Raw genomic sequence first — 25,616 nt, 5'->3', positions numbered from 1 at the left:
TTTTCCATGAGACTTTGAGAATATTTTTGACTGTAGTTTGATAGAAACATGATTAATGTTAATTCATTAATTTGATGTCAAATCCGTGGATGTTGTGCAGGTTTTTACAGACATGAGGATCATCACACGTGTCTCTGTCAATCACTGAATCAACTGAGTTTGATTGTGAGTCACGTCACACTTGATATAAAAGTGAATTTCTTTCAATAATTGAGGTTGATGTTTTAGTAATAAGACAGATGAAGTAAATGCAGGTGATGTGTGCTGTGAGTGTGTGTTTGTTGGAGACTCAGTTGATGTGTGTTTGTTCAGTTAGTGAAGCGTTCAGGAGGTTTTTGTTCAGCTGCTCTATTAGTTTGTATCACTGTGGTGGACTTTCGGCAGCGGCACCAAACTGGATGTTGGCAGTAAGTCAATCATCATTTCATTATTAATACAACAACTGACTGACAAACACTTTGTTACGCTATAGAAATGATGCATGCTTATGTATTTTTGTATTTATATATATTTGTAATTTTAGTTCACACTGAATGTTTAACATTGTAAAGATGGTTTTGATTATCATGGCATCTTTGTTTTCATCCAGTGAACTATAATCATTTCTGTTATTTCAACCTAATTTAATGAGTTTTCAGAGCTTCAGCTCTTTTTTCTTCTTTGATAATTAAATTCTAAATGTTAAAAAAGGTGCACTGAAATAAAATTTACATTAGTTTGTCATTATGACATCATTTTCATTTTACTTGAAAATTTCTGACAGTAATTGAACTTATATTTTCAGATTAGTGTGCTGATTTTTAAGTAAAGCCTGCAGATATTTTCATTCTTGAAATTATGGTTGCTTTATTATGTTTTTAATATTTGTTAGATTAAGAAGTTACAGTAGACATACCAGATAAAAGGTTTATTCTACTTTTTGTTTTTTTTTACAAAATTTTGTACCCAATTTTTCATGCTGCCTTCAAAAATGTACGATTTTCTATTCTGTTTTCTCCACATCTGATCTTTAATGATTTTAATCAAAGGGACCGTCATTGAAGTTGTGTCTCTGTGAAGGAATGTGTCTTTAAATCAATATATTTCACCAAACTTTCATTGCTTTACTGATCACAGGCTTTGTAAAAATTTATTCAGGTGACTGGCAGTTAAATGTTGCTAAAATGACTAAGAAAACTATCACTGTATTAATTGCTCATATATATTTTTATGAAGCTGAAAGGAAGGAAATGCTTTGTTTTTGACTGAGGTGAGTGTTGTGTGTTTGTCAGGCGTCACTCGTCCTAAAGTGAGCGTCCTGCCGCCCTCCAGTGCAGAGATCTCCTCAAAGAAGACAGCGACACTGGTGTGTGTGGCCAGCAAGGGCTTCCCGTCAGACTGGAGCCTGAGCTGGAAGGTGGACGGGAGCAGCAGGTCTCAGGAGAGCAGCGCTGGGCTCCTGGAGAAGGACGGTCTGTACAGCTGGAGCAGCAGCCTGACTCTCTCTGAGCAGGAGTGGATGGAGAGCGTCTCAGTGAGCTGTGAGGCCACACGGAGCGGTCAGCCTGCGCTCACTGGACACGTGACGAGACAGCAGTGTTCAGAGTAGATCTGCTGCTCTTCTCACTCATGTCTCACATGGAGACTAACAGCACATGAGCGACTCCTTCATTCTCCACATCCAGCTTCAGTCGCTCGCATCTGCATCTGCTCTGCTTTGTGTGCTTCATACAAGAACATATGTGTCTGCTTTATCATTCAGTTATGATGCTATTACAATTCAGTCAATAAATAAAATACAATAGTAACTTTAATCTTTGTGTTCTATTTTGTTATTTTTGTTTCAGGTCTTTCTTTTGATCAGTGCTTTAACTCACATTTAAATAAAAAACTGAAAAACTTAACTCAACGGACCGTGAAAAAACACCAGCAGATAGACGATGAAACAACATGAACTTAGACACATTTAATAAGATTAAGTGGGTTAGATTAAGTGTAAAACTGAATAATTTCTTTATATATTTTATTTAATATCCATTAAAATTCAAACTCACAGTTTCACTGTTTGATCGGTTCATCTGAACTGAAACAGTTTCACTTCTGCTCATGCACTGATGAGACAGTTATGAAGACTGAGTCGTAGTTTTATTAGACAAGTTCTGAGCTCATGAGGAAGTTTCTCAGTATGATTGTAAGTACACATAAAAACATAAAAACTACCTAACTGTAACAGAGAAACATTTGTGTGTTTTTGGATTGATTTGATATCAATTCATCACAAATCAGAGCATAACTGAGTCAAACCCGTCTGTCCCAGGACAGATCTGAGTCTAATAGAGCTGATGTGAGTCCTAACTCAGTTGTGAGCTCATGTGTAGTTCTGTGTTTGGTCTCTGTGTGTCAGTAGTGAGTGATAGTGTTTGATCAGCTGCAGCATCAGTTCAGTCACTGTGACTCTGACTGACACAGGTTTTTGTACGACTCACAATCACTGTGTGAACACATTAACTCTGTTGATGACATGTACACTCTGACAGTAATAATGTCCAGCATCTTCAGTCTGGACTCCACTGATGCTCAGAGTGAAATCTCTCCCAGATGATCTACTGCCTGTGAATCTAGATGGAGTTCCTGATCGCTGATTGATTGATGCATAAATCAAGAGTTTAGGAGCTTGTCCAGGTTTCTGTAAGAGCCAGCTAAGAAAATGGTTTCCATTATTACAGCAGTCTGCATCTCTGTTAAATGTACAGGTCACAGTGACTGATTGTCCAGTTTGAGCGAGCAGCACTGAGGGAGTTTGAGTCACTGTCACCTGCCCAATAGATTCTGTCAAATGAGAAAGATCAGAAATCAACAACATATATCTTCACTACATTAAAAATAACAAATATATTTTTCCAGACACAAACCTCTACATAAAACAGTCAGAGTCCAGATCAATATGGTGATGAAAGTCATTTTTGTTGGTTGTAGGTTCAGTTCTAGTGAGAAACAGTTGTTGATCATGTTTGATGTTTGTCAGAGTTATAAACACATGCAGAGCACTGAAGTGTGTGTCGCTCATGTAAAACACACTCTCTATGCAAACACTGCAGGAGAATTTCAACAAGTTGAAGTTGGTTTATTGTGCTGAGACTTAAGAAAATATTTAACGAGTTCACATGTTAATATTATCAGTTATTGATATTCATATTGAAATATGATTTTCACACACATTCTCCTTTCACATACATATTTTCTTTCTTTCACACACTTTCATTCTTCTCACACATGCACACATTTTTACTCTTACACACACATACATACTCCTTTCATATGCATATATTTTTGCTTTCACGCACACATACATTCTCCTCACACATACATATATTTCTACTCTCACACACATACACTCTCCTTTCACATACATATACAATCATACATATATAGAATATAGAAGAGAAGAATGTATGTATGTTTGAGAGAGAGTATAGTAGAAACTGAAGACTTTTAGTTGAAACGGAAGGTGTTTAGTTGAACTAAAATTACTAAAAATAACTTTAAAGAGGTGTGTGAACTTGCAAGCACGATGTCAGACACTGTAATATGCTCTGGTCCCCTCCCTGCTTACCGTGGTGACGAGATGCATAGCAGATTGTCATCACTCAATGGCTGGATGTCTAAGTGGTGCCCACAGAATAACATAGGTTTCATAGACAATTGGACGAGCTTTTGGGGCAGACCTGACCTATTGAAAAGAGATGGTCTTCATCCCTCCTGGGGTGGCGCCACTCTTCTCTCTAGAAATATGGCACATAGTCTTAGTGTTTATACTTGACTAACTGGTGCCCTGGTCAGGAAGCAGACAGACTGGCTAAACCGACCGTCTGCTAGCTGCCTCCCGTCACAGAGGTCAGTTAATTCTCAGCACATAGAGACTCTTTCACCTAGATATCACACTATAGAGACTGTGTCTGTTCCCCGAACTAGAAAATACAAAAAACGTCCAAACCAAGTTAAGGTTAACAATTTAATTGAGGTTCAACAAATAAAAAACAAATGCAATATGGATAAACTAATGTTAAAGCTTGGCTTATTGAATATCAGATCCCTTTCTACGAAAACACTTTTTGTAAATAATATGATAACTGATCATAATATAGATGTGCTCTGTTTGACAGAAACCTGGCTAAAACCTGATGATTACATTATTTTAAATGAGTCCACCCCCCAAGATTACTGTTATAAACACGAGCCGCGTCTAAAAGGCAAAGGGGGAGGAGTTGCTTCAATTTATAATAACGTTTTCAGGATTTCTCAGAGGGCAGGCTTCAAGTATAACTCGTTTGAAGAAATGGTGCTTCATATAACATTATCCAGAGAAACCAATGTTAATGATAAATCCCCTGTTATGTTTGTACTGGCTACTGTATACAGGCCACCAGGGCACCATACAGACTTTATTAAAGAGTTTGGGGATTTTACATCCGAGTTAGTTCTGGCTGCAGATAAAGTTTTAATAGTTGGTGATTTAAATATCCATGTCGATAATGAAAAAGATGCATTGGGATCAGCATTTATAGACATTCTGAACTCTATTGGTGTTAGACAACATGTTTCAGGACCTACTCATTGTCGAAATCATACTCTAGATTTAATACTGTCACATGGAATTGATGTTGATAGTGTTGAATATATTCAGCCAAGTGATGATATCTCAGATCATTATTTAGTTCTATGCAAACTTCATATAGCCAAAATTGTAAATTCTACTTCTTGTTACAAGTATGGAAGAACCATCACTTCTACCACAAAAGAGTGCTTTTTAAGTCATCTTCCTGATGTATCCGAATTCCTTAGCAAATCCAAAACCTCAGAACAACTTGATGATGTAACAGAAACTATGGACTCTCTCTTTTCTAGCACTTTAAATACAGTTGCTCCTTTACGCTTAAGGAAGGTTAAGGAAAACAGTTTGACACCATGGTATAATGAGCATACTCGCACCCTAAAGAGAGCAGCCCGAAAAATGGAGCGCAGCTGGAGGAAAACAAAACTAGAGGTATTTCGTATTGCTTGGCAGGAATGTAGCATATACTACAGAAAAGCATTAAAAACTGCTAGATCTGATTACTTTTCTTCTCTTTTAGAAGAAAACAAACATAACCCCAGGTATTTATTCAATACAGTGGGTAAATTAACGGAAAATAAAGCCTCAACAAGTGTTGACATTTCCCAACACCACAACAGTAATGACTTTATGAACTACTTTACTTCTAAAATCGATACTATTAGAGATAAAATTGCAACCATTCGGCCGTCAGCTACATTATCACATCAGACAGTGCACTATAGACCCCCTGAGACCAATCTCGAATCTCCCTTTTCTGTCCAAGATACTAGAAAAGGTGGTATCCTCACAATTATATTCCTTCTTAGAGAAAATGGTATATGTGAGGATTTCCAGTCAGGATTTAGACCGTATCATAGTACTGAGACTGCTCTCCTTAGAGTTACAAATGATCTGCTCTTATCATCTGATCGTGGGTGTATCTCTCTATTAGTTTTATTGGATCTTAGTGCTGCGTTTGACACAATTGACCACAGCATTCTTTTGCATAGACTTGAACATTTTGTTGGCATCAGTGGAAGTGCATTAGCATGGTTTAAATCGTACTTATATGACCGCCATCAGTTCGTAGCAGTGAATAAAGTTTTGTATCATATCGATCACAAGGGCAGTATGGAGTACCTCAAGGCTCAGTACTAGGGCCGCTACTCTTCACGCTTTATATGTTACCCTTGGGAGATATCATCAGGAAACATGGTGTTAGCTTTCACTGTTAGGCTGATGATACTCAGCTCTATATTTCTTCGCGGCCCGGTGAAACACGCCAATTTGAAAAACTAATGGAATGCATAGTCGATATAAAAAATTGGATGACGAGTAATTTCTAATTGCTAAATTCAGAAAAAACAGAGGTGTTAATTATAGGGCCTAAAAACTCTGCTTGTAATAACCTAGAACACTGTCTAAGACTTGATGGCTGCTCTGTCAAATCTTCGTCATCTGTAAGGAACCTAGGTGTGCTACTTGATCGCAATCTTTCCTTAGAAAGCCACGTTTCTAGTATTTGTAAAACTGCATTTTTCCATCTCAAAAATATATCTAAATTACGGCCTATGCTCTAAATGTCAAATGCAGAAATGTTAATCCATGCATTTATGACTTCAAGGTTAGACTATTGTAATGCTTTATTGGGTGGCTGTTCTGCACGCTTCGTAAACAAACTACAGCTAGTCCAAAATGCAGCAGCAAGAGTTCTTGCTAGAACCAGGAAGTATGACCATATTAGCCCGGTCCTGTCCACACTGCACTGGCTCCCTATCAAACATCGTATAGATTTTAAAATATTGCTTATTACTTATAAAGCCCTGAATGGTTTAGCACCTCAGTATTTGAATGAGCTCCTTTTACATTATAATCCTCTACGTCCGCTACGTTCTCAAAACTCAGGCAATTTGATAATACCTAGAATATCAAAATCAACTGCGGGCGGCAGATCCTTTTCCTATTTGGCGCCTAAACTCTGGAATAACCTACCTAACATTGTTTGGGAGGCAGACACACTCTTACAGTTTAAATCTAAATTAAAGACCCATCTCTTTAACCTGGCTTACACATAACATACTAATATGCTTTTAATATCCAAATCCGTTAAAGGATTTTTAGGCTGCATTAATTAGGTAAACCGGAACCGGAAACACTTCCCATAACACCCTATGTACTTGCTACATCATTAGAAGAATGGCATCTACGCTAATATTTGTCTGTTTCTCTCTTGTTCCGAGGTCACCGTGGCCACCAGATCCAGTCTGTGTCCAGATCAGAGGGTCACTGCAGTCACCCGGATCCAGGACGTATCCAGACCAGATGGTGGATCAGCACCTAGAAAGGACCTCTACATCCCTGAAAGACAGCGGAGACCAGGACAACTAGAGCCCAGATACAGATCCCCTGTAAAGACCTTGTCTCAGAGGAGCACCAGGACAAGACCACAGGAAACAGATGATTCTTCTGCACAATCTGACTTTGCTGCAGCCTGGAATTGAACTACTGGTTTTCGTCTGGTCAGAGGAGAACTGACCCCAACTGAGCCTGGTTTCTCCCAAGGTTTTTTTCTCCATTCTGTCACCGATGGAGGTTCGGTTCCTTGCCGCCGTTGCCTCTGGCTTGCTTAGTTGGGGTCACTTCATCTACAGCGATATCATTGACTTGACATTGCAAATAAATGCACAGACACTATTTAAACTGAACAGATATGTCAAAACTGAATTCAATGATGAACTGCCTTTAACTATCATTTTGCATTATTGACACACTGTTTTCCAAATGAATGTTATTCAGTGCTTTGACGCAATGTATTTTGTTTAAAGTGCTATATAAATAAAGATGATTGATTGATTGATTGATTGATTTTAGTACAATCTACAAAAACTAAAATGGAACTGAAAAAAATGCATGTGTTTTCTGTCACAGGACAGATCTGAGTCTAATAGAGCTGATGTGAGTCCTAACTCAGTTCTGAGCTCATGTGTAGTTCTGTGTTTGGTCTCTCTGTGTGCGACACTCATGATTTATCGCATGTTATTTAATTATTTATTTCGAGTTATGTCGAGCTTCTCTCTCCAAACACTGTTTTATGTTAAGTTTCAGTCAGTTTTTCACGCTGAGATCATTTAATAACTGTGTTACAGATTTGATGTCATCCATGATAGGTCTAGTATGATACTGTATAACAGGTCAAAGGTCATTCAAGGGAGTCACCTTCTAAATCTCGGTCATCACAAAGCTTTAAATAACAGGTGTTTTGTAAATATGATGATTTTTGGGACTGATTATGAAACAAATGATTTGATTTTAGTCTTAATGTAATAACAAGGATTAATTATTAAAGATGAAGATTTTGTGCTGTTTTTTATAATAATTGCTGAGTGCTGTTGAGAAGAGCTGCTGTTGAGTCTGATATCAGTGTGTGAGTCTCTTCTCTCTTTCTCTGCTGGAGTTTGTGTTTATTTGAGTGTGACGGAGGTTTTTGTACGACGCTTTCACTAGAATGAAGCACTGTGGTACACTTTTGGTGGAGGAACTGAACTGACCATCGGTAAGTCTCTTCAATTCTGTCATTAAAATATATGATATTTGATTCATTCATTTTCATTCATTTTTAGATTATTTCTGCAAAAATATTTGAAAATTAGTCCTTTTATTATAAAAAAATGTTTTTGTAAAGTTTCTTTGATAATTGCAATATTTCATTTATTTCATCATTTACTTAAGTTGTATATTTTTTTCGTATTCTTTTTAAATCTCATTTATCATTTTACATGAATAACTTAACTCGAACTTTTATTAGAAGTTAAAAGTTCACATGTTCTGTAACTTACAATTTCTGAAATAAATCTTATTAGTGTATTTTTTTTTTTTGCATTTATTTCATCCTTATTTACATTTTATAATTTAAAATTCTTTTTAAATGTTATTTTTTTTATATATGATTAATTACGTGCATTTAAATGTATTGATAGCAGTACTTTAAAATCTATGTAATTATTTCTTGATATGATTTTGTCTAAAATCTTGGCACATTTAACAATAAAGTGTTTGTCATCAGACAACAAGGAACTTGAAGAGCATTTAGAAAATTAATCATTTAAACTATTTTAACTCTCAAGTTTGCTGATATTCATGATTGTGAATCTGAATAGCATGAATATTTCAAAAATACCATTAATAATGAAATGATAATCTTTTTTTCTAAGTCATATAGCGACATCATAATATAAACATACATTTTCTTGAATTATGTTTTTTTTTTCAAAATTCTGAGGATTGTTTCATATGTATCTTATAAAATTAAACTCCACTGATCAGTTTTTCACTTCTGCTTCTCTGTGTGTGTGTGTGTGTGTGTGTGTGTGTGTGTGTGTGTGTGTGTGTGTGTGTGTGTGTGTGTGTGTGTGTGTGTGTGCGTGCGTGTGTGTGTGTGTGTGTGTGTGCGTGTGTGTGTGTCCGTTTGTGTGTGTGTGTGTGTGTGCGTTTGTGTGTGTGTGTGTGTGTGTTGCAGCTGGTCCCGCAGTGAAGCCCTCCGTGTCTCTGCTGCCTCCCTCTTCTCTGCAGATCTCTGGAGACTCAGCCGCACTGCTCTGTCTGCTCAGCTCTTACTCTCCACAGGGGGCGCAGGTGAGCTGGACGCTGGACGGGTCAGAGGTCAGCGAGGGGGTTCAGACCAGCGCAGAGAGCGAGCGGGACGGACGCTACAGCCGCAGCAGCGTCCTGAGCCTCAGCAAAGCACGCTGGGAAGCCGGCGAGCGCTTCGTCTGCAGAGTAACACATGACGGAGCTGATCACGAGACCTCGTTCCTCAAGAGCTCCGAGTGCTGATGTTTCTCCAGTGAAGAGCAGCAGGATTCACAGCAGTCTCCTGATTTACAGCTCAATACTCAAGCAGTCTTTCAATGTGCTGCCATTGCTGTTCATTCAATAAAGCTTCTGAACGCCTTCCATTTGTGTTCGACTGCATCATTGATCAGTGTGTCCTTCCTTCACTAAAGTTTCAGCTGCTGTTGATGGATTGTAATAGTTGAGAACAGCTGTGTTTAGCAGTAAATGTGAACTGAAGCTCTTGGGGTTTGAACATGGTCTCTGGAGACGGAGCTGCTCTATTCTGAGACCATCAGAATCACTAAAGCTGTCAATGCAAATCTGATTTCAGCTCAAACTCACAGTTTCACTGTTTGATCGGTTCAACGCTCTGAACTGAAACACTTTCACTTCTGCTCATGCACTGATGAGACAGTTATGAAGTTTGTGTCGTAGTTTCATGAGGAAGTTTATCAAGGAATGGGATACTTTTATGATTGTAATAAAATCAACAAAAACAAAAGAAAAACTGCAATACTGGAATTGAGAATGGACTTGTTTGATTTGATATCAGTTCATAAGTCTAATAGAGCTGATGTGAGTCCTAACTCAGTTGTGAGCTCATGTGTAGTTCTGTGTTTGGTCTCTGTGTGTCAGTAGTGAGTGATAGTGTTTGATCAGCTGCAGCATCAGTTCAGTCACTGTGACTCTGACTGACACAGGTTTTTGTACCACTCACAATCACTGTGTGAACACTGGACCACTGTTTTCACTCTGACAGTAATAATGTCCAGCATCTTCAGTCTGGACTCCACTGATGGTCAGAGTGAAATCACTGTTAGATCCACTGCCACTGAATCTAGATGGAGTTCCTGACTGGAGGCTGCTTATTCCATAAATCAGGAGTTTAGGAGCTTCTCCAGGTTTCTGTAAGTACCAGCTGAGTACCACTGCTTTCCACTACAACAGCAGTCTGGAGCTGTGTTAAATGTACAGGTCACAGTGACTGATTGTCCAGTTTGAGCGAGCAGCACTGAGGGAGTTTGAGTCACTGTCACCTGCCCAATAGATTCTGTCAAATGAGAAAGATTAGAAATCACAAACACTTTAACAAACATATATCTTCACTACATTAAAAATAACAAATATATCTTTCCAGACACAAACCTCTACATAATACAGTCAGAGTCCAGATCAATATGGTGATGAAAGTCATTTTTGTTGGTTGTAGGTTCAGTTCTAGTGAGAAACAGTTGTTGATCATGTTTGATGTTTGTCAGAGTTATAAACACACGCAGAGCACTGAAGTGTGTGTCGCTCATGTAAAACACACTCTCTATGCAAACACTGCAGCAGTGAACAGGTGTAAGTTGGTTTAATGGACAGAACAATATAACTGATCACAGTTTTTAACGCTTTGTAACGAATGATCCAACGAATCTTAGCAATCATATGAAAGGCACAGATTGATTCAGTAATATGTGACAATATTCAGAATATGAGTGTTTGCTTGTGTATGACCTTAATGTAATGTCAAGTGGTTTCACACAAGTTGTAAGAATTAAAGTGATGTGAAACACTAACTTCTTGTAATGGTTGTGTGTGGAGGGGGACTGGGGGGAAGATGGGTCATGTGATGTAGGGACCACCATTTTACACCAGAATTACACCCCTATCTTTCTGAGAAAGACTCTGGGGTTTATATTAACCACACATTAGCTTTTTTACAGTACAATCTATTAGCAGTAACACCATGTCTACACCGGACAAAACACTATAGATATTGTAGTCAGTGATTCTGTCTACACCGGACGCGGCACAACACAACAAATCCCCGACAGAAAACTGGAACACTCGGACCACAGGAAGAGCTCCATCTGCTGTCCTCTCTAACATCTCTTCCAGCAGAAACCTGGTCTTCTCTGAAGGTCTCACATCCAGATACAGACCAGACTCAACCCTGCTGAGCTTCAGTGTGTGTGCAGGAGAAAGCTTGTGTAGCAGGACTCCTCGAGCATCACAAATACATCTGGCCCAGAGCTTTCCAGAAACAGACACTGATGGACATTTAATCTAGTTTGTTGCTCTCGACTGATGGTTTGACCTTTATGAATATTAAGAATGACCAGATTATGAAGATGATTTTATTTCAGATGCATTTCGTGTACGAAAAAATATGTTTATTCAAGTCTGCTATTAGTATACTTCTTTTAAACTAAAATAGGAAAGTATGCTTTTAGTTTACTTTGTATGTACTCTTTAGAAATATAATTAAAATGACATTTAAGTATTTACTTGACTTATACTTACAAACACTCAAAATATATTTGAGCTATACTTGTGCTCCTAGAATCCGTGTTTTCATTGTTATACAGTAGAGGGCGCTAGTACACATCTTCTGTACAGAATTCCCAAAAAAACACAAGTGAAGAAAAAAAAGAAACAACAGATACTAACACATGTAATCTAACATTATCATCTGATGTGAAACAGCATCAAAACTGTAACGTAGGAATAAAATATTGATCAATTAAGAGGTAATAATTATTATACATCTACGTTTTGATTATCATCCTGAGTCTTTTTTCAGCTTTTTGTTCAAAATGTTATTTCTTCATTTTTTATGAAACTTACCCACATTAAAGTGTTTTAATAAAGAATACCTGAAGCTAGAATAAAATGTTTTTGTTTACAAGCAGATACCCTGTTCTTTCTTTGGATGTTTTGTATGTTCAGGTTTTGTATGTTCAGATATTTATACAACAAAATATACACAAGTTAAAAACTAAATAGTGACATAGTAGTATACTTAAAGGATGATGTAAAGTTATACTTGTTTAGTATTGTAAAACTCAGTATACATATAAGTTCACTTTTTGTATAATTGCAGTAAAAACAACAAACATCGAGGTAAACTAGTTGTGCACTCAAAGTTTGCTGCTTTTATACTTAAAGTGTACTTAAAAGTATACGTTTATATACTAGAAAGTGGGCCAATGTGGTCCCAATGGACTTGTGTCTAGATGTTTCTCTCGACTAATGCTCTGATCTCTATGATCATTAAGAGTGACAGATTCATTTAGATGATTTTATTTCAGATGCATGTGTTATGATGTTGTTTCATATCCTCCTTTGATCAGCTGCAGCATCAGTTCAGTCACTGTGACTCTGACTGACACAGGTTTTTGTACCACTCACAATCACTGTGTGAACACATAGTCACCCGCACAATTAACACCACTAGTTCTGCAGTGGAAACTCTGACAGTAATAATGTCCAGCATCTTCAGTCTGGACTCCACTGATGGTCAGAGTGAAATCACTGTTAGATCCACTGCCACTGAATCTAGATGGAGTTCCTGACTGGAGCCGGTTTGCATAATAAATCAGGAGTTTAGGAGCTTCTCCAGGTTTCTGTAAGTACCAGGCTAAATAATCAGATCCACTATATCTGTACACATCTTTGCTGGTTTTACAGCTGATCTTCACTGTTTCTCCTGGTTGAGCTGCTGTCGTTGAGGGACTCTGAGTGACGCTGATCTGTCCTCTACACTCTGAAACACACAACAAGAAGAAAATCAACTCAAAACTTTGACAATATACTTGAAGAAATGAATTGATATCAAACTTGTGCTCCACAAACCTTGAGCAAACGCTGTGAGAGTCCAGATGAAGATGATGATGAAGGTCATGTTGATGAAGATTGTTGTGTGTGTCAGTGATGAAGTGTTAAACTCACAGCACTATAAACACTCTCAGAGCACTGAAGCATCTGATCAATATGCAAACACACTCACATCATTTACCTGGAGACAGCAGATTCATCATTTACTGTTTAATATCTTTTCTAATAAATTATTTCTATTACATTTTCAGAAACAGACACTTTTATTTTGGGCCGAGCTTCTCTCTCCAAACACTGTTTTATGTGAAGTTTCAGTCAGTTTTTCACGCTGAGATCATTTAATAACTGTGTTACAGATTTGATGGCATCCATGATAGGTCTAGTATGATACTGTATAACAGGTCAAAGGTCATTCAAGGGAATCACCTTCTAAATCTTGGTCATCACAAAGCTTTAAATAACAAGTGTTTTGTAAATATGATGAGTTTTGTGACTAATTATGAAACAAATGATTTGATTTTAGCCTTAATGTAATAACAAGGATTAATTATTAAAGATGAAGATTTTGTGCTGTTTTTTATAATAATTGCTGAGTTCTGTTGAGAAGAGCTGCTGTTGAGTCTGATATCAGTGTGTGAGTCTCTTCTCTCTTTCTCTGCTGGAGTTTGTGTTTATTTGAGTGTGACGGAGGTTTTTGTACGACGCTTTCACTAGAATGAAGCACTGTGGTACACTTTTGGTGGAGGAACTGAACTGACCATCAGAAGTGAGTCTTTCTTAAATTATCTAACATCAATATATAACGTGTGTGTGTTTTAAAAGGAGGTTTAAGTTTATTTAAGAACATTTTGCAACAATATTTATAATTTTATTGTACATTTTCATTCTGTTTTATTGATGGATTTCACCCATTCATGTATTTAATTATTACATTTTCTCTGCTATATTATGTACAAGTCATATTTGGTGATATTCAATACTTTTCAATCTCAAGCCATAGTTTATATTTGTACTTAATATTTTACATTAGTAATTTCACATTTTTGTATGCTAACAGTTTGATATATTTTAATTAATGGCAATTTTTTTTATGAATTTTCAGTTATTTCTTAAAATATTTGGTAACACTTTATTTTGATAGTCCACTTTAGACACTCTACTAGCAGTAAGTAACTTTGCATCTACATGTCAGTTAGTAGAGTATTAGTAGACTGTCCGCTTAATATCTTCTAACACTTTCTTTGTCAACTTATTGTCAACTTATACTAAGCCTAAACCTACCCCTAACAGTTAGTAGACATGTAGTTGCAAATTTCTGAGATTGAGTTGATATGTAGTTGACATGTAGTTACAAAGTTATTTATAGTCAGTACAAGGTCTAAAGTGGACTATCGAAATAAAGTGTGACCAAATATTTTAATTTGTGCATGACCAAAGCTGAATGATATAGACAGAATATATTTAATTTGGTGAGTCAAAAAGAAATGTATCCCATAAGCATGTTAAATGTATTATTTAAACTATAAATTTACTTATAATTATCTTAATGAGAAAATGTCTTTAATGTTGATTATTTTCAAAATAGTTCAATTTGTTTCCTAAATCTTAAAACAGTACCACAAAAAAAAATTATGAATTTGCACTTGGTCAGAGATGTTTTATAAAATCTTTTTAAAAATGTTACTTAATTCAGAAACAAATAGCATATATTTGACAGTATATCATGTTTGATTAAGAGAACTGATTTATATTTCTACAGTATGTTGTGCTTGATACACTGTAAATATTATAGTAAAAAAAACAGCAGCAGATCGTCAGATTTGTTCTTTCACTTTCAAAAACTGCATTCAATATTTTACTGTAAAATAACATGAAATGTCCTGTTAGATTTACTACAGTTTTTCACTCTATGTAGTGAAATATAGAACTGTTTAGGACTTTTCCCATAACATTTTACAGTCTTTTGCTATTAAAATTATGACCGTTTTTGTAGTGTACATTTCTTAACAGTACATTTAATTGTTAATAGCTGATGGAGAATATTTTCAGTCTTCATTCAGGATATTTGTGTTATATGAAGGACAGCAGTGATGTGGAGTTACAGTAAAGATGAACTGATGGTGATTTTGTCTGCATTATCTCGTCTGCTCCAGTGAATATTGTAGCTGCAGATGTGAAGAAGTGTGTGTGTGTGTGTGTTGCAGCTGGTCCCGCAGTGAAGCCCTCCGTGTCTCTGCTGCCTCCCTCTTCTCTGCAGATCTCTGGAGACTCAGCCGCACTGCTCTGTCTGCTCAGCTCTTACTCTCCACAGGGGGCGCAGGTGAGCTGGACGCTGGACGGGTCAGAGGTCACCGAGGGGGTTCAGACCAGCGCAGAGAGCGAGCGGGACGGACGCTACAGCCGCAGCAGCGTCCTGAGCCTCAGCAAAGCACGCTGGGAAGCCGGCGAGCGCTTCGTCTGCAGAGTAACACATGACGGAGCTGATCACGAGACCTCGTTCCTCAAGAGCTCCGAGTGCTGATGTTTCTCCAGTGAAGAGCAGCAGGATTCACAGCAGTCTCCTGATTTACAGCTCAATACTCAAGCAGTCTTTCAATGTGCTGCCATTGCTGTTCATTCAATAAAGCTTCTGAACGCCTTCCATTTGTGTTCGACTGCATCATTGATCAGTGTGTCCTTCCTTCACTAAAGTTTCAGCTGCTGTTGATGGATTGTAATAGTTGAGAACAGCTGTGTTTAGCAGTAAATGTGAACTGAAGCTCTTGGGGTTTGAACATGGTCTCTGGAGACGGAGCTGCTCTATTCTGAGACCATCAGAATCACTAAAGCTGTCAATGCAAATCTGATTTCAGCTCAAACTCACAGTTTCACTGTTTGATCGGTTCAACGCTCTGAACTGAAACACTTTCACTTCTGCTCATGCACTGATGAGACAGTTATGAAGTTTGCGTGATAGTTTCGTAAGGCAGTTTATCAGTATGACTGTAGCAAAACATTAAAAAAAACATAAAAACTATCAAACTGTAACAGAGATAACATTTGTGTGTTTTTGGATTAATTTGATATCAATTCATCACAAAATCAGAGCATAACTGAGTCAAACCCGTCTGTCCCAGGACAGATCTGAGTCTAATAGAGCTGATGTGAGTCCTAACTCAGTTGTGAGCTCATGTGTAGTTCTGTGTTTGGTCTCTGTGTGTCAGTAGTGAGTGATAGTGTTTGATCAGCTGCAGCATCAGTTCAGTCACTGTGACTCTGACTGACACAGGTTTTTGTACCACTCACAATCATTGTGTGAACACATAACCACCACTGACGCTGTGTTCACCCTGACATATGGAATAAAATCACTTTCAAAAATAATCGTACGTAATTCAAAATATTTGGGTGTAATTTTAATATACTCGTGCGTAATTTAAAACTATTGTATGTAATTCTGTTTTTTGTCAGAGTTGGATTCCAAAATCTACGGCCACGACAGTTTACAGATACGTGATTTTGTGTGTTTTTTAGAGTACAACTCTAAAATGTACGACTGTGACAGTTTACAGACACGGCGCTTGTTTTCACAATAGCTCTGTTACACACACGACATGCGAAATTACGACCACGAAATGCAGTGTGCGAAACGGCTGTCAAAAATACGTCATCAAGGTCACAGGCATTACAATCCGAGGGAAGATGAATCGATTCAACGAAGTGCGCATGCGCCCCACCAAAGTTTTAAACCACTGACGCCGAAATGGCGGATCAGCAGCCAAGCGCTCACACCTCGTCTCAGGTAAGTTAATTATTATTATTATTTAATCTGAAATGTTTAAGCAGGGGTCATCAAACTTGTTCCAGGCGGTCATGAGGTCGGAGCTAAACTCTGAAGGACACGGGCCCTCCAGGACCGAACTTGACGACACCTGTGTTTAAGGGTTAACGTTAGTTATAACTAATAACAGAGAGTATCAATATTACAGAGATAGTAATCGTTTGTTAACATGGACAAATGGTGCATAGTCTAATTAAATATGTGCTAATTTGCATAAATACCACAACAGATCTAAACATTGGGTCTAGCCAGGTGAAAATGTCTTGTTAAATTTTGTTGACAAATAACAGTAAAATACTTAATATTAAGATCTGAGTGGAACCCATTTAGGCTACCCATGAGCATTAATACAGAGAGGCAGGAAGAAGTACTTTGGTTCCTACTTAGGCTGGTTCTTTTATTAATTTTTAAGAGATTATATTTGGGGCTGTTTCTGGGGGACGAGTCTGAGGCAAGAACATGAGACAATAGTAAGGAGAATGCAGAAGACAAAAGGTAGGCAAAATAAAAAGTAAATTTCCAGAAACAGTCCCACGGACCAAACTAATAAAGGCTGGTTTCTAAAGTACTTCTTCCTGCCTCTGTATTAATGCTCATGATGTACATGATAATATGATATGTAATTGAACTGTGAGTTTCTGTTATTGAGTTGAAGTATAATTTAGTCATCATTACAGGATCTGTAGATGTGCGACTGAATGCAGCTGTATTAGTGTTTGTAAGATGAGCTTCAATCTCATCATGTGACGGATCTATGAGAATCAATGAATCAAATAAAAACCTCAAAGCTGAGCAGATTCAATCAGTCCAGTTTCCAGCATTACTCTTTTCCCTACAGAGAGTCAGAATATGAGGAGAAAATTAAAAAACAAGGCATGATAGAGAGAGAGAGAGAGAGAGAGAGAGAGAGTTTCATATCCTCCTTTGATCAGCTGCAGCATCAGTTCAGTCACTGTGACTCTGACTGACACAGGTTTTTGTACCACTCACAATCACTGTGTGAACACACTACCACTGTGATAACTCTGACAGTAATAATGTCCAGCATCTTCAGTCTGGACTCCACTGATGGTCAGAGTGAAATCACTGTTAGATCCACTGCCACTGAATCTAGATGGAGTTCCTGACTCAAGATTGTCTGCAGCATAAATCAGGAGTTTAGGAGCTTCTCCGGGTTTCTGTAAGTACCAGGATAGAGGCTGAAAACTGTAACCCTGGTAAACTTCAGGACTGGTTTTACAGGACATAGTAACTGTGTCTCCTGGTTGAACAGGTTTCACTGCAGGCGTCTGAGTGACTGTCACTTCACCTGCTGATTCTATATCAAGAAAATGAACAAACAATCAGAATTCAGTATTTGTTGAAGGACAGTATTTCCAGCACAGATGATCAGTTAGAACAGAGCATGTCTATCTCCTCACCTGTGAAACAGCAGCTAGTGAAGATCCAGATGAAGATGGTGATGAAGCTCATGGTTGCTGTTGGTTCAGATTCTCGGAGTTCAGACTCACAGAGATATAAAACCTGCTGAAGCTTGTGCTGCGATGCAAATCATCTCGATGTAAATCTGTACGAGATACAGCTGATGCACATAATACATAACAGTGTTTAGGATCTTTCTCATGTAATGAGTCAAAAACTTTGATTCATGTATCTGAAGCTTCAGGTTTTCTGATTATTCAAATGAAAGTTGCATCAAGAAACAAGTATGTTACTATGAGCTCCATGAGAGGGCAAAGGTCAGGTCAGAGGTCATGCCAACAAAACATCCTTTAAAAGCTACCAAAAATTATCCAAAATGAATATGTCAGATAAAAATGTGATTAATACATGCATTTCCTGAATAATGCAATTGAATTATTTACTTTAAAAAAGAAAAACAAATTTTAGACCTTAAGAAACCAAAGCGATGCATACTTGCATTTATCGTGCATTGTGGGAATTTTTTGAGTGTGATTATTATGAGACACACTCTTAATAAAAACCCTTTCACACTGCACGTCAGACCCGGTAAATTGCCAGAACATTGCTGGATCGCCTTCTGTGTGAAAGCAAACACGTCACGGGATTGATTCCAGGACTGATCCTGGGTCGGGGACCTAGTGACATTGCTGGGTTCAGTGCCGGAACGAGCGCTGTGTGAACAAAAGCCAGAACTGATGTCACGTGCTGTTACGGAACCTTTACGGGTTGTGTGTGAAAGCACGCACATATCCCGGGTAATCACTGGCAGTGTGAAAGTGCTAAATCTAACGACCCGGCAACAACTACCGGGACACATTACCCGTGTATTTGCCGGAATCGCAGTTTGAAAGGGGCTTAATTTACTCACGTGTGAACATTTTCATGCACCATCTGTTACTGTGGACTTCTGTGGAGGTCTAATGCTATTTCATGCATTCCTATAATTTTATACGGATTGGGCGCGGTACACATGTAGTGTGAATGCTAAATGTATCCGAGTGCTGAACTGGAAACATGCAGCACACACGTCGCAACAGCTTGACTCCCAGTCTTGCAGACTTACAGTTGCCACCGTATGTGCGTGTCCATGAAGTCCACGAGTCCATAGATTGTCCCATTCATCATTTTGGCTTCTAGAAGGGTGCGTATGAGTGCCCCTTTTGCAGCCACTATGCACGCTTCTCTCGACTCCGCACCGAGGTGAGCTCTGCGGCAGACTTCTACCGACAGTCAGAGTGGCATTACATCACAGCAGTGTGGACTCAGAGGAAGACTGCGAGGGTCTAGGGTGTGATTTGGGATAGGGCTGCTGTCTACACTAGACACAACAATGCTACTGTTGCAAATTATTTGATCTTTGTGTCAGTACGTCATAAATAGAGCGAGGCAGTAGTTTACTGTCTGGGGTTATAGGCTATATTGTGAGAGTAATGAACATCGACTATTTGAAGCTTAGGAGAACCGTTCATCCAATCATCTTCACGAGGGAGTTCAGTGTCGCATTTGGTGCAATATAGATGGACACGCGAGTCGCAACACATTCAGAATTAATTAACATTTAGTAAACTACAGTCAGAACAGCGCGAGCGGGAAGCGGCGCACCTCACGCGGGCAGGGCTTATGCTCCAAGAACGGACACTGCACTAGTGATATAAAACGCACACACACACAGGTCTTTTAAATTAAGCAATACTTTTAAGGTAGTCTAATATTTTTCTGACTAACAAATTGGCACAGTAAGGGTAGATTTAAATAAAGAAAAACGAAATTTAAATAAAGAAAAAAAGAAATTTAAATAAAGAAAAAAAATGAAATTTAAATAAAGAAAAACGAAAAAAAAAACGATATTTTAAAAAAACGATATTTTAAAAAAAACGTAATTTAAATAAAGAAAAACGAAATTTAAATAAAGAAAAAACTAAATTAAGTTAAATTAAAAACGAGATTAATTTAGATTGATAATAACGGGTAAAAATGCTAATACATTATTATATTTTCCACAATGTCAAAGCAAGAAAACACAAGCTCAGACAAGCACTTTGGTCAATACAAACTCCGCTGTTCTGAGCTCTAGCCAGAGAACACTCCCGTTGCTGGAACACGCGTAGGTTCTATTTCTAGCATGCACCCGTTTTCCGCGTGGCTCGAACGTGCCTGAGACGCGTGTCTCAGTGTGCAAACTCCCATCTGTTAAATATGGAAGCCGAAATAAAAAATGGACACATCACGCAGCTGAGACGCTCACGCAGTGTGTCGCCGGCCTTATTCAAGGGGGAATGAGAACGTTTCGCGGGCTATCCAATGTGTGCAAAAAAATAAATAAAAAAATAATAAAAAATTCTTCGAATGTCAAATTTTCAAATCGAATACCAACCCACCGAACGAATATTCGGGTCCGTTCCGTTCCATATTTATTCATTTTTAAATCTAATGAAAAAAAAGCAAATGAGGCACACAGGTACAGCATTTCTAACAGTACATGAATACGTACTTAAAAGTCCATTCTTCATTAAAACTATGGTTCTCTGAATCAACTTTTCGCTTAAGGCTCTTTGAGAGTGCCATTTTTCATTCAAATATATTCAGAAGGCCTTTCTTCTAGTGTTCTCCACAAACTACGACCTGCATGCATAGACAGTAAAAGAAAGCCTGCATGTGACAGTGATGGACAATTGACATCCTTACAAATATGAAGCCTAAAATCTCGCTATCGCCCCCTGGTGGCTTTCTGCAGTACAGGTAATATGTAAAAAAATAACATAAATTTGGAATTAGAATTAGTATATCAAATAATAACATATTAGGGTACAATTCGAATTTTTTATTTTATATTACGAGTATCTGGCCTTTACAGTGTCTGCCGAGAAAAATTCTGGCCCTTTGACAAATATAGTTGATGACCCCTGGTGTACACCCTAATAGAGCTGATGTGAGTCCTAACTCAGTTGTGAGCTCATGTGTAGTTCTGTGTTTGGTCTCTGTGTGTCAGTAGTGAGTGATAGTGTTTGATCAGCTGCAGCATCAGTTCAGTCACTGTGACTCTGACTGACACAGGTTTTTGTACGAATCACAATCACTGTGTGAACACATCACCACCCACACAATCACCAACAGAATTTTGTCTGCAGTTAAAACCCATACAGTAATAATGTCCGGCATCTTCAGTCTGGACTCCTCTGATGGTCAGAGTGAAATCAGTCCCATCTCGTACTCCATTCCCACTGAATCGTCTGAAACTCTTATCATAGAGTTCATTTATTTTTTTAATGATGAGTTTAGGAGTTTCTCCAGATTTCTGCTGATACCAAGCTAAAGCATCGCCATATATTCCAGGATCAGTTTTACACTCTATAGTGACGTCTCGTCCTTCAGAAACAGTCAGAACTTCAGGCTGAGTCACAGTGTTTCCTCTGGATGCTGCTGACAACAACATTATATGAGTTAATCAAATTAAATCAACAATAAAGATTCAGAAATGAGTATCTTTCTCTTCTGTTACCTGGAAGAAAAGCTGTCACAATCCAGATGAAGCTGCTGAAGAGATTCATTGTGTTTGCTGGTTGTGTACCGTGGTAAACAGCAGTGTGTTATAAAGTGTGTGAGTCTGAACGATATAAACACTCGGAGCGATGAAGCTTGTGCTGATGCAAAGTGACTCTGTGTGTGGAAAAACCCTCCTGGAGGAAAACAGACATGACATACACATGGAAACAGTTCCTGTTTTTGTGGCCTTTAAATGTTTTTAAGTCTCATGATCCAATGATGAGTGTTTCACTACTTTAAAAATCTGGAAATCATTTATTTATCATTCTGTGTGAGTCTCTGGTTCAGACTGCAGGCTTTCTGATGATTCAGTGACAGAGTTGAATCATTCAGAGAATCAAGTTTGTCTCTGTGAACTCAATGAGAGGGCAAAGGTCATTCCAGAGGTCACAGGTCATCAAAACATATTAAAATTGCTTTGAGAATTATGTATAATCTTATATAGAAGCCAAATTAAGACGTGTAAAGAAAATGCATCATAATAGAGACTTTCTGTTTATATTATTTATTTAGATTTAATTCCTAGTTAAGAGACATTTAGAGATGATGAAGCTGTTTTTGTGAAAGTCTCTTTAGTTCAATAATTGCTGAGTGCTGTTGAGAAGAGCTGCTGTTGAGTCTGATATCAGTGTGTGAGTCTCTTCTCTCTTTCTCTGCTGGAGTTTGTGTTTATTTGAGTGTGACGGAGGTTTTTGTACGACGCTTTCACTAGAATGAAGCACTGTGGTACACTTTTGGTGGAGGAACTAAACTGACCATCGGTAAGTCTCTTCAATTCTGTCATTAAAATATATGATATTTGATTCATTCATTTCAATTCATTTTTAGATTATGTCTGCAAAAACATTTTAAAATTAGTCCTTTTATTATAAAAATTGTTTTTGTAAAGTTTCTTTAATAATTGCAATATTTAATTTATTTCATCATTTACTTAAGTTGTATATTTCATATTTTTTTTTAAATCTCATTTATCATTTTACATGAATAATTTAACTCATTATCAGTAAAAGAATATTGTATCTTTAGATGACATGATTTATAGTCAGTTAATTCTTGATATATATAATTTTGACTATAATTAATGGTAAATATAACAATTAGGATGTTTTTAGATGCATGAAAAAGTCTGATAATACTAAATGTAATTGTGTAGACGTCGTCACCAGACAAAGAGAAATGTAGTTAATGAACATGTTCAGAATCAAGTTTGCATCTGCTGCTGATCATTTAAAAACAACAACATCATAACATACATTTACAATTACACTGAAAATTACTATTCATTGTTAGTGTCATATAAGAATAATATTTTTAAAACACAAAAAATATTACAATTATTTAAATTTGTTTTCCATACCTTTTGACAAAATCACAATATACTAATTATTTTTCATGTGGGCAGTGTTTTTTTATTAGATTGAGATTAAAAGTTAAAAGTTCACTTGTTCTGTAACTTACTATTTCTGAAATAAATCTTATTAGTGTATTTTTTGCATTTATTCCATAATAATTTAAAATTATTTTTAAAATTTATTTTTTATTTATATGATTAATTACATGCATTTACATGTATTGATAGCAGTACTCTAAAATCTATTTAATTATTTCTTGATATGATTTTGTCTAAAATCTTGGCACATTTAACAATAAAGTGTTTGTCATCAGACAACAAGGAACTTGAAGAGCATTTAGAAAATTAATCATTTAAACTATTTAAACTCTCAAGTTTGCTGATATTCATGATTGTGAGTCTGAATAGCATGAATATTTCAAAAGTACCATTAATAATGAAATTTGGATTTTTATCATAATATAAACATACATTTTCTTGAATAATGTTTTTTCAAAATTCTGAAGATTGTTTCATATGTATCTTATAAAATTAAACTCCACTGAATAGTTTTTAATTTCTGCTTCTGCTGTGTGTGTGTGTGTGTGTGCATGTGTGTGTGTGTGTGTGTGTTGCAGCTGGTCCCGCAGTGAAGCCCTCCGTGTCTCTGCTGCCTCCCTCTTCTCTGCAGATCTCTGGAGACTCAGCCGCACTGCTCTGTCTGCTCAGCTCTTACTCTCCACAGGGGGCGCAGGTGAGCTGGACGCTGGACGGGTCAGAGGTCACCGAGGGGGTTCAGACCAGCGCAGAGAGCGAGCGGGACGGACGCTACAGCCGCAGCAGCGTCCTGAGCCTCAGCAAAGCACGCTGGGAAGCCGGCGAGCGCTTCGTCTGCAGAGTAACACATGACGGAGCTGATCACGAGACCTCGTTCCTCAAGAGCTCCGAGTGCTGATGTTTCTCCAGTGAAGAGCAGCAGGATTCACAGCAGTCTCCTGATTTACAGCTCAATACTCAAGCAGTCTTTCAATGTGCTGCCATTGCTGTTCATTCAATAAAGCTTCTGAACGCCTTCCATTTGTGTTCGACTGCATCATTGATCAGTGTGTCCTTCCTTCACTAAAGTTTCAGCTGCTGTTGATGGATTGTAATAGTTGAGAACAGCTGTGTTTAGCAGTAAATGTGAACTGAAGCTCTTGGGGTTTGAACATGGTCTCTGGAGACGGAGCTGCTCTATTCTGAGACCATCAGAATCACTAAAGCTGTCAATGCAAATCTGATTTCAGCTCAAACTCACAGTTTCACTGTTTGATCGGTTCAACGCTCTGAACTGGAACACTTTCACTTCTGCTCATGCACTGATGAGACAGTTATGAAGTTTGAGTGATAGTTTCATAAAGCACCTTTATCAGTAAGATTGTAAGTACAACCTAAAAACATAAAACTATCAAACTGTAACAGAGAAACATTTGTGTGTTTTTGGATTGATTTGATATCAATTCATCACAAAATCAGAGCATAAATGAGTCAAACCCGTCTGTCCCAGGACAGATCTGAGTCTAATAGAGCTGATGTGAGTCCTAACTCAGTTGTGAGCTCATGTGTAGTTCTGTGTTTGGTCTCTGTGTGTCAGTAGTGAGTGATAGTGTTTGATCAGCTGCAGCATCAGTTCAGTCACTGTGACTCTGACTGACACAGGTTTTTGTACGACTCACAATCACTGTGTGAACACCCAGTTACTGTTGATTTCATGTATACTCTGACAGTAATAATGTCCAGCATCTTCAGTCTGGACTCCACTGATGGTCAGAGTGAAATCACTGTTAGATCCACTGCCACTGAATCTAGATGGAGTTCCTGACTGGAGACTGTTTGCTAAATAAATCAGGAGTTTAGGAGCTTCTCCAGGTTTCTGTAAGTACCAGGCTAAAAAATAATAAGCACCATTGTAATACACATCTGTGCTGGTTCTACAGTTGATCTTCACTGTTTCTCCTGGTTGAGCTGCTGTCGTTGAGGGACTCTGAGTGACGCTGATCTGTCCTCTACACTCTGAAACACACAACAAGAAGAAAATCAACTCAAAACTTTGACAATATACTTGAAGAAATGAATTGATATCAAACTTGTGCTCCACAAACCTTGAGCAAACGCTGTGAGAGTCCAGATGAAGATGATGATGAAGGTCATGTTGATGAAGATTGTTGTGTGTGTCAGTGATGAAGTGTTAAACTCACAGCACTATAAACACTCTCAGAGCACTGAAGCATCTGATCAATATGCAAATGAACTGATGATGTATTTAAATGAGCTTCTAAATGAAGATTGCTCGTTCATTAGGGCTCAAGCCCAAAGGGCGAGAGGCCTATTGTTTTCCTTAGGATTATTTTTTATTAGGGCTCAAGCCTGGAGGGCGAGAGCCCTATTGTTTTCCTTAGGATTATTTTTTT

The 25,616-nt window shown here is 37.8% G+C and overlaps 5 gene segments (V, D, J or C); 1 reads left to right on the top strand and 4 right to left on the bottom strand.

Moving 5' to 3' along the window:
• The first annotated feature begins 257 nt into the window (after window positions 1-257).
• Window positions 258-1,787, top strand: LOC113041802 (Ig lambda chain C region-like). The segment is given in 3 exon segments: window positions 258-266; window positions 356-407; window positions 1,272-1,787. Coding segments are annotated over 3 exon segments (378 nt in total).
• A 10,648-nt stretch (window positions 1,788-12,435) lies between these two features.
• Window positions 12,436-13,076, bottom strand: LOC113042728 (immunoglobulin kappa variable 1-27-like). The segment is given in 2 exon segments: window positions 12,436-12,938; window positions 13,028-13,076. Coding segments are annotated over 2 exon segments (402 nt in total).
• A 4,745-nt stretch (window positions 13,077-17,821) lies between these two features.
• LOC113041801 (Ig kappa chain V region BS-5-like) lies at window positions 17,822-18,605 on the bottom strand. The segment is given in 2 exon segments: window positions 17,822-18,147; window positions 18,251-18,605. Coding segments are annotated over 2 exon segments (378 nt in total).
• Window positions 18,606-21,342: 2,737 nt separating this feature from the next.
• LOC113041958 (immunoglobulin kappa variable 1D-13-like) lies at window positions 21,343-21,904 on the bottom strand. The segment is given in 2 exon segments: window positions 21,343-21,713; window positions 21,793-21,904. Coding segments are annotated over 2 exon segments (396 nt in total).
• A 2,896-nt stretch (window positions 21,905-24,800) lies between these two features.
• Window positions 24,801-25,366, bottom strand: LOC113041961 (Ig kappa chain V region 3547-like). The segment is given in 2 exon segments: window positions 24,801-25,218; window positions 25,308-25,366. Coding segments are annotated over 2 exon segments (384 nt in total).
• Between the last annotated feature and the right edge of the window lie 250 nt (window positions 25,367-25,616).

The sequence above is a fragment of the Carassius auratus genome, chromosome 24 (assembly GCF_003368295.1).
Source record: "Carassius auratus strain Wakin chromosome 24, ASM336829v1, whole genome shotgun sequence".
Lineage (NCBI taxonomy): Eukaryota > Metazoa > Chordata > Actinopteri > Cypriniformes > Cyprinidae > Carassius > Carassius auratus.
This window is presented reverse-complemented; position numbering and strand designations above follow the sequence as displayed.